General features: G+C 34.7%; 1 protein-coding gene across 5 annotated transcripts in view; it reads right to left on the bottom strand.

Moving 5' to 3' along the window:
- Window positions 1–59: 59 nt before the first annotated feature.
- Window positions 60–13,023, bottom strand: part of LOC149897260 (uncharacterized) — a 90,875-nt gene continuing 77,911 nt past the window's right edge. For 3 of the 5 annotated variants that reach the window (XM_090116899.1, XM_090116897.1, XM_090116898.1), the window contains 4 exons: window positions 3,914–4,055; window positions 3,211–3,335; window positions 2,387–2,586; window positions 61–1,568 (listed from right to left, as the gene is read on the bottom strand). In XM_090116899.1, coding sequence (XP_089973025.1) covers window positions 776–1,568; window positions 2,387–2,586; window positions 3,211–3,335; window positions 3,914–4,049 — 1,254 coding nt within the window. In that variant the 5' untranslated portion in view covers window positions 4,050–4,055 and the 3' untranslated portion in view covers window positions 61–775. Of the gene's footprint in view, window positions 1,569–2,386; window positions 2,587–3,210; window positions 3,336–3,913; window positions 4,056–13,023 lie in introns of all 5 variants that reach the window. The other 2 variants (XM_090116900.1, XM_090116901.1) reach the window with 1 other exon arrangement.

Raw genomic sequence — 13,023 nt, 5'->3', positions numbered from 1 at the left:
ACAGTACCTACACACAGTATTTAGTATTTTTTACAGATTTTGTATGTTTTTTTTTTTATTGTTTAGGGGATGTCTCTACGTGTGGCATTTTAATTATTATAGTACCTACATAATAACTAATAAGACAGAACCAAGGATTTTTTATAAAACTCATTTTTTCAATAGGCGTGAATAAAGAAAACATCTTTCTGAATTATTTCATTCTGAAAATATCTGATATGAACCTACTGTCTGATAAGCAAACGATAGCGAGATGGTGTAATGAAAAGGTTTTTCAAAAATGCATGGTGAGATGGAGGACTTTTACGATTGCTTCGTTTATGAATTCAGTATTGAGGGTTCCTTTGTATATAAATATTTTTAATAATTTATTGCACAAGTGCAATAATATGCATTTTAATCGAATTTAATTATTACCTACATTAAAAAAATTAGACCACTTTTTGTATAGGTATAAATTTATTTCATACATAAGTAAAATCTAGTCTACAGATTTAACAAGTGGAAGATCTAACTTATTGTCGTATTACCAATTGACTAGGTCTAACAATATTACAATCGATGATTGGTGGTTTTGTTGTACATTTTTGGTATGGGACACAATATATAAATACAATTACAAACTAGTTATAGCTATATAGACAATAAACTCTTAGCACCATGTATTCCTACGCTAAAATAATACTAAATATATCTCGGATTTTGGACTTAATCACGCTGGAAGCTTATGGTAATTTCAATACATCTTTGGGATCAAAATTTGTGGTACTGTCTGTCATACGAGTGTGTCCAGGACGTAGCCGTTGCCCGTGTACGTGAAGACAGGAGGATTGCTTTGATCCAGGACGGGAATGTAGCTATCTTGTAAGGCGATGGGCTGCCGACTCGAAGCTTCGTTCAGTTGCCGCTCTAAGATAGTGTTCTGTAACTCTTCTTCTTCTAGCTGTGACGTCAATTCGTCCAACAGTTTCATCCGATACTCCAGCTCTTTGTCAGCTTTCTCCAATTCTATCGTGTTGTCTTGCATTTCTTTTGCCGTCTTCGCTAAGTCCTCCTCTATTTTATCTATCAGCATTGCAACTTGTGATACATTTTCGCAGCTGTTCGCTTTGTTTTCATCCGTATATCGTTTCACTTTGGCGGTCAGTCGAACGACGAGTTCCTCTTCGCGGTGCAGCCTCTTGTTGATGATTGCGAGTTTTTCAAGGAGTTCGATTTCTTCTCGTATTTTGGTTAGTTCGTCGGAGGACGCGTCTGAATCTGTGTCGTTGTGGGTTTGTGTCAGTCTTTCGGAGTTAACTTGGCATATGTCTGTGAGTTCTTTTGTGAAGTAGTGTTCTCTCATGAGGTGCCGTTCTCTCCTTGATTTGTGTTTGGTGTGTCTCCTGGGAGGTGTCCCGCTGCCGACGCCGACGCCGCTGTCGCTGTTGGCGGCCTGACTGTCGTTGACTTCGCTGCATCTTCCGAGATCGCGTAAATAAGATTCGAGGAGGTAATTCGTTCCGTGTTTCTCCATTCTGCTCTTGTGCGTCTGGTCTTCTAGCTGGTCGATTAGTTTCTCTTGTTCCCTGTAAAGGAATAATAAATTGGATTAATTCACATTTGTTATTATACAATTGAAGTTATTGAAGCTCACTCAACGAATTACATATTTTTACATTCTACGGGTGTAGTCTTGGTGCAATTTGAGCTAAAAAATGTTTTGTGATTTCTGTTATTTCCCAATCGCACCTACTGCTGATTAGTCTATTTTTATGAATGAACACATATTATGGACTGATGTTGATAATGGTGTATATCAGGTTATTACCTAAGCTTGTCAATTGTAGTATAGTCTGCCTCAGGTGCTGTATGACATGAGCCTCGCGGCACGCCCTACACCTCCCGCGCCTCTTACCCCTCCTATTTGATAAAAATAGGTAATGATGTAGGTATGTATAGTTACCTAAGCTTGTCCAGCTGCTGGTGTATAGTCCTGCTCTGGTGCTGTATAACAGGCACGAGCCTCGCGGGTGGTCGCGCGAAGCCCGCACTTCCCTCGCCTCTTTCCTTCCTATCTGACCTACATAATAATGTAGGTATATATAGTTACCTAAGCTTGTCCAGCTGCTGGTGTATAGTCCTGCTCTGGTGCTGTATAACAGGCACGAGCCTCGCGGGTGGTCGCGCGAAGCCCGCACTTCCCTCGCCTCTTTCCTTCCTATCTGACCTACATAATAATGTAGGTATATATAGTTACCTAAGCTTGTCCAGCTGCTGGTGTATAGTCCTGCTCTGGTGCTGTATAACAGGCACGAGCCTCGCGGGTGGTCGCGCGAAGCCCGCACTTCCCTCGCCTCTTTCCTTCCTATCTGACCTACATAATAATGTAGGTATATATAGTTACCTAAGCTTGTCCAGCTGCTGGTGTATAGTCCTGCTCTGGTGCTGTATGACAGACACGAGGCGTGCCGCGGGGTGGTCCCGCGGCGGTGTGGCGCGTCGCCGCGGCCGGCCGCGCCGCGCGTCTTTCGCTTCCCGCCCGTCGCTGTCGCGCCCGGAGTCGTCCTCCCCCCCGCTGGATAGCCGACGGAGAGAGAGACGGACCTGTAGAAAGAGATTAATAAAAATTATGTTATCGACGACGCGGTTGGCGCAGTGGTAAAGTAACTGCCTACTGAGCCGACGCGGACGGTCCCGGGTTCGATCCCCGGTCAGGGCAAATATTTGTATGATGAACTCAATTATTTGTTCTTGGGTCTGGGTGTTATCTATATATGTATTTATTAAATATTATATTTATCGTCGCCTAGTACCCACAACACAAGCCTTAATTGAGCTTACGGACTAGGTCGATTTGTGTAATAATGACCTTTAATATTTATTTATTTATTTATGTTCACAAGAAGCAAACCGAAAGTCACGCTATAAGTTACCAAGTAAACGATGATACCAAGTAATAAAAATGCGTAAGCTGTGCAGTAAACAAAATAAAAGCTCACTATTCAACTACGCTGTTATTAGCCGAGATGGTTTGATTAAGCCGATGCGATTTCTACCTACTTGTCATTGTTAATGATAATGATTAGAAAGAACAGATTTAACAGGTAAAACACAGTTTTTACAGCTCATCGAAAATATTTTTATTAGGTTTACAGGCAGTTCAATATAATTCATTGCTTACATATTAATCCTATTTTACATATTTAATTATATGTAGTAATGATTTACCTCATGCCTCGCATCGCCCCAAGCCGCCAGAACGTGTAGCACGGGCACATCGGGCGGTAAAGGCCGTTCCACACCGCGCCATCGCTCCGCTAGGACCCATTCCCCTGGCTCGCTTAGACATTCCGCTGTAAGGATATTAATATCTTATTAGTTATATCTTATATTGTAAAGCTATCTACTATACTAATAATAAAAGTTTCACTTTAATAATCTGACACAACGAATTACTGTTTGGAATAGAAAGTTCATTTACAAAAAAAAGGCTATAACAATACTGCCCTGGTATGTTTTTATTCCTACCGGAGGCAGAATAGGAGCGGAGTATCATTTTGTTTCGCAAAAATCATGAGCTTTGAAACATTTTGACAGCAGATGAAGTTGGATGGGTCAACTAGAGTCAATTATAATGTCTGCCTGTGTGTCGAAATAGTGCAATGTTTAAAACTGACCTTTTATATTATCACAGCTATTCAACATATAGCTATTCAGCATATTTTATCAGCTATTCAACATTTGCGATTACTGTAAAACAGAAAACTTGTAGCAAATAAAGAGCTTTTTTTACGAAATCAAATGTTTAAAATTTAGACTCTTCTACGATTTATTTTACACAAAAACGGTGCAGTTCTTTACACTTACGATCATGGATCTGCGTTATCCGTGAATTAATATGAAATATCCGAAATAAATAATCAAACCTTACCTTCAGGAGCATCCTGCAAAGCACGTACGATATCCGCACAGGTGGTGTGCGACCTGACTCCACGCACCCACAGCTTTTGTCCCCGTGCTATCACCCCCACTTCTTCGTCACTGTAGTCCGATGATGACGCCTCCATGCCCGTCTGGAAATGAGTGGCCTATGGTAAGTATACAAATAAGAGCGTGTGTGCTGAGCACACGTGTCAGAAGTGAAACTTCTTTGGCAAGATTCAAAGATACCAAAATCGTCGAAGAAAGTAGTTTCTTTTAGCGAAGTAGAAATTACATAGATGTAATTAACCTACTAGGTAGGTACAACTGATTGAAAATGTCATGAATTTAGGTAGATGGAAATCGTCTTCGCTCACGAAAAATAGCTTATAATTAGATAAAATTCGTACCTATCCATCGTCTATTAACTACATATTTATATTTCAAATTTTTAAATAGTTAGTGGTAAAATTCAATAAGAAATAATCGTGTTTATTTTGTTACAAAATGTCACAATGTACATTGTACATGTACATGTACATGTGCCCATATCCTTCCTTTTCATTATTAGGTTTAATAATGAGTACCTATTGTGTATTTAAGTAGGTATCACACACCTTAATCACAGTATTACAATATTATTTCCTACAGTAAGGAATCGCCTTTGATGTCGCGCGATGCCGCCGCCAGCGTAGGTACTTACGCTGCCACACGAAAATACGCTAGGGTTGCAACAAATGGGAAATAAAACAATTTTGATTATTAATAATTATTATGATGAAATCATTTATTCATATGTACATTCAAAATAATTGCGATTATTAAATCTGATGTAATTATTTGTTCATAAATATATAATTACAGATATTGCACTGCTAAATATTATTTACGTGGACACTTTATTTTTGGATGTTCTTAATTGTATATTATACCATTTAACTAAGTAATGCATTCGCATTGGGATGTACAATCTGATTAGAAAATAATGAGGACAACATATACATAGCTTTGATTTTAATTCAACAGATACAATTAATACAATCTTTCTGAAATATTGTTTCCTTCTGGGATTTCAATGTAGATTTACATCCGTAAACGGAACAGTTTTTGCGCGTCATAATAGAATATGTAAGTACCTATGTATAATAAAATTATTACACAAAAAATACGACTGCGTCGTCCTTTCGCGATAGTTAATGCAAACTCAGCGTGATTGCATTAAGCGGCCCGCGTCGCCCGACCCCCCGCCAGTTCCCCTCCGTTTCTCTGCACAAGTACATTCGTCGCCATACTGTAGGATGGTAATACTGTGCCTTAATTCATGATTCATAATTAATTATTAAGCTATTTAATATATTTATTGTTTTCCTTTGTAGAAGCGACATTCCAAATCAGTGGTAGCAGTCACGATTAGACAATCGCCATCGTTTTGGCCTCAGTTGATCACATAGACTGACTCTCCTTTCTTACACATTACAAATACGTAGATTTTATATAACAACCTAAAATACATATCTAAACAACTATTTCATGGTTCATGCTACCGTTTCCCTAGCAACACAAAACATGCAAACGATTGCATAAGTTTGCACTATCTAGGGGCGGCTTGCACCAGGCACGACAGGAAACCCCGTAGTGCTTTCAACAATATGCCTATTTTGCATAAATAGATTTAGTTATGTATTTAGATATGTATTTATATTTATATAGTGTTTTGCATTACTTAAATTATAAATTAGATTTGAATTTTGCATACATGCGGTAACGACTCTACTGTGAATGTAAAATATATGTATCTTCCGCTTCTAAGCTGCATAATTCTTATAAATATAAAACTTGGGATACGATTAATATAATAAAATACAATGTAAAGATATTGTATATAATCCTATTATCCAGCTTATAGTGCCTCAAATATTGTTTTACTCATGCCGACAGGTTCTCTAATAGATATTTAAGTTTCCGTTTTCATTAGACACCTAACCTAGCTATTAGCGCAAAAGTTAAAATCAAATCTTTATCATATCGCAATCTATTCCTAAAACTTCCTAGCTTACTTTATACGTATTATAAAAGCATAGTATCCATATCAACGGTTATATCAAAGTAATTTTAGTTGATATCGTGACTGGAAGGCATTAGGCGTTTCAACCCCGTGGCACCCTCGTCGCCGCGCCTTGTAACGAAATTTTTTATTTTAACCTCGTGAGTGTGTAGGGAGTATTGATTTAACTGAAGGCTATTCTAGGCGAGTCCTTTTGTTATCACTACATAGTATAAAACAAAGTCGCTTTCTCTGTCCCTATGTCCCTATGTATGCTTAAATCTTTAAAACTGCGCAACGGATTTTGATGTGTTTTTTTTAAATAAATAGAGTGGTTCTCGGGGAAGGTTTTAGTATATAATTTATTAGGTTTTAGACAAAGCGGGCGAAGCCGCGGGCAGAAAGCTAGTAAGGTATAATACTCGTAGGGTAAAGTTAAGGACGTTGTGGGATATAAACTAGATAATAGTACAGGAAATTTGGCATTTAATTTCGACAGACAAAAGAAGAAACAATTTCTAAAACGCAGTAGGTAGGTTTACAGATTCAAAATCTTTGAATAATATTAATCTGTTGACATAATGGGGTTAGAATGAGCATTCGCTCGTATGATCTAAATGAACCATCAAACAAACTCTTACACGGAATATATTTAGATATATAGGTAACTTTTTTTTAAATATATACCCTTATAGAGCGAACATAACTCTATCTACAGTTTAATTAACCTTCTATATTCACAATCTTTATGACTCATTTACGAGAATATCAACTACTTCTACATTTAAACATAAAATTTACTATTGCGTAAAAATAACGTACAATTAGGTATTACAACACTAATTTTGTATTGAACATAGCAGATACCAGATGTTAACCAAACGTAACCGTTAAGCACAAATGTAATCTAAATGTAACAAAATATATAATATTTAGCCCGGGGCTAGGTATTATGAAGTGTACACGCGATATAGCCTGATTGCCGGCACACGGTAGCACTAGTGTTGTGCGGATGTCGATTGGAAAGGTCGATGAATAAATTGTAATTTTGCCTTACCTTAATTTGGACTGTATTTAAGGAATATACTCTGATATATAATCTGAATTGGTAGTGTTATAAATCATTACGCTTTTTAGTCGTCCACACGCATAAATATTGTGCATTAAAATTGTTATTCTCTTCAGTAGGCTCTACACTATTGACATTAGAAATACTGTCTTTCCTCAATCATCGATATTCTACCTTTTTAATCTTGCATGGGTGGCTGTATCTTGTTCTCTCTCTTTTCCACGTATCGATATGTATTTGTCGATACAGTCACATCACTAGAGTAATAGGCAAATTATCAGTAGCCCATGCTTAGCGCAGGTACCTAATTACAGACGTGAACGCCGGCGAGCGGCACGAAAGGACGTATGAAATTAGTTTATACATACTGTTCATAAGAATGGTGATCCAGGTGTCTGTGTGCATTAGTATCTATTTATTTATAGGGGCCATTGATTTGTCAATTTCTACATACAACTAATACGTGCTTTTGTCTTAAATGTAATCGTAATGTAATTTTGGTTCAAATAAATCTTAATTATAACCCACATCTATCGTGTGTGAGATTGAAAATCAGAGACTTAAAACTAAACATGTTGGGTATTTCATACAGACCACAATGAAGGCGGTAAGATACACACGAGTCAATAAAATATGTAGCGAATCGTAATTACATTGACGAATATTTAGATACAACCTTAGGATACAAAATTAATTGGAGAATTTGATTTTTAAACCATAATTTTAATAATAATTTTATCTAGCCTTAGTAGGTGAATCATAAAAATACGCTACTATTTAAGAACCTCCACAGTTTAGTAGTTTTCTTAAACGTCGGTTAAAAACGATTGTTCGCAGTTCACACTGTCTGTATGTATCCCACAACAAAATAGTAAACAAAGCTTATATAGTTTTTAATCATCGCTCGTCTGCACTCGCATCCGCTTGTGGTGATTAAGTATAAAAGAAAATCAATACTGAGGATTAACTTAATTTTCCTGTTACTGACGAAACATTTTTTTATATAAGTATTTCAACAATTTCTACAAGTATTAAATGCGTATTGACATATTTTCCAGAAGTGATTATGCCGGAACAAATTACAACAATTTATTTATTTAACGTTCATTTTTTGTCATCCAATTTTGGAGTTTCAAATTTAAAAAAAAATAAGTATATGACGTCATCTAACATTTAATCTTATATATAAAAATGAATCGCAAAATGTGTTGGTAAGCGCATAACTCGAGAACGGCTGAACCGATTTCGATAATTCTTTTTTTATTATATTCCTTGAAGTACGAGGATGGTTCTTATGTAGAGAAAACGTAAATATGTACCACGAGCGAAGCCGGGGCGGACCGCTAGTTTAATATATAAATAAGGATCGAAGTTATTTAGCATAGCATTAATTTGGATCAATTTTGTATCCTCTTAATAACTCACTATATTATTTCGTGTTAATAACTTCCAGGGAATTGGTTTCCAAAATCGTTTAGGTGGCACGGGCCAAATTGCTATCCGAATCGATTCTAAGAAAGATCTAGATGAAGGATCAACCTTTGAATATAATCACCATCATACTTGGTTGGGTTTTACCCACCTATTCTTTTTCTATAGAAGGATTTGAGATCTAAATTCACTAAAAGGCTTCCGCAGTAAGGTGTATGTTGAAAATATGTATTTGTCATGAATTACCAATATCAATAATATAGGTATCAAATAGAATGCCTTATTATTTCTATGTGCCCTTATGTATGGAAATTTTATATTACGTCCAAATTGTAAGAGCAAGACAATATCTGATTATACTATGGGGATTCTATATATCTGTAAAAATGTGTCTGCTAAGTATCCTCTAAATAGATGTAAAATAAAGAGCCCTTATGAAAAATAGAGCCAGCTTTATTTCACACTTGTTTTTCTGATCCATTTTCTTTGCGGATAATTTTATAATAGTAGGTAATATAAACATTTTGTTTGTCCCGAAATCTAACCCAGAACTATTGCACGCCTCATAAGCGAAGCGTTGAGGTGGGTACTACTGTCACTTCGCGCAAAACATCTGATTTTTCAAACTTAAAATGTCTTTATGTATCATACATTGCACTTGTAAGATAATACATACACACACATATTAAGAAAAAACACTATTTTTAATATTCATGATATTTTTGATGTCATTTTTGTTATTTAAACTAGTTAAAAAACAGTTTAAAAAAGTTCTGTCTTGGTCGTCCGTGTGTCTGTATGTGCGGAGGATTTTCTTGTTAACACGATAGCGACCGAAATACTTTACTAATCGAGTCTTTTTTTCTCTCTTACGCTTGAGTATGCTCAGGAATAGAACCCTTTCATTTTTCAGGGTCTGATTCGATGTGGTTTAATTGTTATTAAATAAACAAAAATAATAATTAATAAATAATTATTAAAAAAAAATTATGAGGCGTGCACTTTTGGATTTTCCAAATTATTTAACTATTGTACCAAGAAAACAATAAAGCCATATGCGATGATATATACATATAACTTTACTAGCTGCGCTCCGCGGTTTCAGTCGCGTGCCTCCGCTCCTGTTGGTCTTAGCGTGATACATATTATGTAATAATATAGCCTATAAATTTTCTCGATGAATGGGCTATCTAACACGCAAAGAATTTTTCAAATCGGACAAGTAGTTCCTGAGATTAGCGCGTTCAAACAAAAAAACAAGCAAACTCCTCAGCTTTATAATATTATATTGTTATAGATTACATGAGAAACTTATATTTTGTTACCATTTTTCTTATCCAAACAAACCATTACTCTTTAGTTCCTAAGCACCCATCATCGCTTGTTCACACAAAATGTGCATTTAAAATGTCATTACCCACTAGTTTTTGTGACTGAAGGCAATTCAACAGTCAACACAATGATGGGACTGTGCATTATCTTTGTTATATAAGATTGCGGGAACATAGCGTTGAAACATAGTTTTTGTGTACTTGACGAGATATGAATATTGTAGTTTCGATAAACTAGTCGATGATTAGAAACAAGTTTGTATTTAACAAGAGGTGGATGTCAATTTTGATTGTTGGACGAAGTTTTTTAGGAAATTAATTCAAGAGACGTTCAGATAAACATAATAATATTTACAGATGATTCTTAAATATATGTACTTCACTACATAGTATAAAACAAAGTCGCTTTTTCTTATGCACTATGCTTAAATCTTTAAAACTACGCAACGGATTTTGATGCGGTTTTTTGTAATAGATAGTGTGATTCAAGAGGAAGGTTTTAGTATAATATACTATTATACTAGTATAGTATAGTACTAGTATAATTTACATTATATTATAATGTGTTAGGTTTTAGACAAAGCAGGCAAAGCCGCGGGCGGAATGCTAGTTTTTATCTATATTTATTTAGAAGGGTTTTGTAAACACAATTACAATAACAACCATTTGAAAGCAGATTCTTTTCCGTACATAATAAAAGTTAAATTGGTATGAGTTCTAGAGAAATGTTTTAATAAAAATGTGACAAGTTTCTACATCATTATTATTTATTAGTAACAACTAAGGTGTTACAGTAACGCACTATCATTTAGTCATCAATTTACTTAACAGCTTTCTTTTATACGAGAAAGCGATAATAGTAGAAAGGCGGTTCTTATACATTTTCATTTGATCTATCAATAAGTCATAATGTTTCTGTAATTGACTGTAAAGTGGAGTGTTACTTAGTATTACCGATTGTACTATTTTTCACTATGAAAAAATTTAAGGACCCGTAAAATTATATTGCATATTTCTTGAAGCTCACCTACCGCCAGCAAAATAAAATAATTTATTGGAATGTATCAATGTAGTTACAAAATTGTGAGAAGTCATTTGTCTTACTCTCAAAGCTTATACAATATACAGCTTTACCAAGAAATAAGATCACCAAAGCACATAGTATGGTCAATATCGATACAATACAAATATCTAATACACTGCTGATTTCAAAATAATGATGAATTATTTGAAAAGCAATTACATAGCTTTTTGCCCGCTCTTCTATGTTTTCTACATATTATCTTCTTAATATATATAAATCTCGTGTCACAATGTTTGTCCTCAATGGACTCCTAAACCACTTAACCGATTATAATAAAATTCGCACATCATGTGCAGTTCGATCCAACTTGAGAGATAGGATAGTTTAAACATGTAGGTACCACGGACGAAGCCGGGGCGGACCGCTAGTACTACTATAAACAAGAGAAAGACAAAGAAAAAGATCAAGAGACTTTTAAGCCTTTGCTGAATGAATATTATGTTGAATTTGAGTTTGAATCTAACTTATCCTGGAACTAACTTCTCTCTTAGAAATACTGTTAATTATTTATAAGAGAGAAGTGATAATTCACAGAAAGAACTGCATATGGATTAATCAATTGTTACCGCGTAAACAATATGCGGGAATAACTGTCACCTTAATAACTGTGGTGCAAGTTAGGAACATTTAGCAGTCAGTTTGTTTAGAAGTCTAGTAAAAGTACACTATTGCAAGTTAGATTCAGGTAAGGCTCTGGCACTTGTAAGGAACTGTCATGATTCTTCTTGCGTTTTCTTACTTCTAGCTCTATAGTAGTTCTATAGTAAGTCATTGCCTGCATTTTTTTAATAAATGACTAATTTTGCAATCCTGTGCTTCTCTTAAAATCTATCTATAAATATTTGCATATCTCAATTAATAGGCTTTCTCTTTTCTAAATAAACCGTAAAATGATAAATGACTTTTTTATATTTGTTCAAATGAAAATCGCTTCAGCTTATCACTTTCAGCTCGTTGGAATCATCCATTCTCAGTGATAAAAGCAGACAGGAAGCATATAGATAGCTTATACACACAGTCGTTAAGATCGAGTTATCGTATGGGAAAGCAAATTTGGAAAATAATTATTATTAATCGATGTTTAATCAGTAACGAATCTCTACAGTAGTTCGTACCTTTGTTGTTCTTTGCAATAAATGATAAAATTTAACCTAACTCCTTAAATAAGTATCTACTTATATAAAGCCTAACACGTTGGCGCTTATAAAAAGCTTTTTGATTACGGTTTAAACTAAAACAAATTAATCTAGAAATGAAAGTAATTTGGGCATAATTTACAGAAAAATGTCAATACCAAAAACATTACCATTTTTTTTACCATGTAATTTACATGGTTTATGGATGTATCATAGGTATATTTCAGACATTTACTATTTTAACAATTCATTTCAACTTATTTTAAGTTATTACTTGCGTTATTTTAAGTTATTACTTGCGTTAAGTACTCAGTAATAATAATAATATAAAACAAATCTTACAACGGTATATAAAAATGCTGACCTAAAGCCAAGTAGTTATTAATTATGAGCACAATAATCAACCTACAGTACAAGGCTCGTTCGTATCTACAATGGGTAGTCATGTTATTAACATTGACAAAGGTATTGCGTGTACGAGACACTATCGTTACATAATGTATGAGATAACATTGAAACAAATTAATACGAGGTGTACCGTGTAAGGGAATATGAACTTGTATGTGTAATTTAGTAAGGAGAGTTCATTTTTCTAATGTATACATGATTTTGTTACTCTGTAGCTGTAGCAGTAGAACTCAAAAATAAACCGAAAAAAAAACTTTAAGTAAAATTATTTAAAAGTGAAGATTTATTTAAATTGTTTTTTTTTAATATTTTCAGAATTGTTTACAAAAACAATGAATAAATATAACATTTTAATGAACACAAAAGTACCCAAAAGATTACACCCATAATATAACTGAAAAAAACTTCACATATAAATAATTTTACTTACAGTACAATAGTACATACATAATGATATACAATACATTTCAATTATCTCGACTAATTTATATTAAATAGGTACATAGGAGTTCCCGAGATATTGCCACTAAGGCAATACAGTGGAATTCGTTCTCTCGTCCCCTTGTATTCCTTGGCTCAACGAATAAACCAAGATGGTCTTCTTTTCGTAGATTTTG

This window comes from Colias eurytheme, chromosome 26 (assembly GCF_061535395.1).
Source record: "Colias eurytheme isolate Ceu_HAF_F1 chromosome 26, ilColEury1 Martin Lab GWU primary, whole genome shotgun sequence".
NCBI lineage: Eukaryota > Metazoa > Arthropoda > Insecta > Lepidoptera > Pieridae > Colias > Colias eurytheme.
The sequence above is the reverse complement of the archived record's forward strand: the minus strand, read 5'-3'. Positions and strand labels throughout refer to the sequence as shown.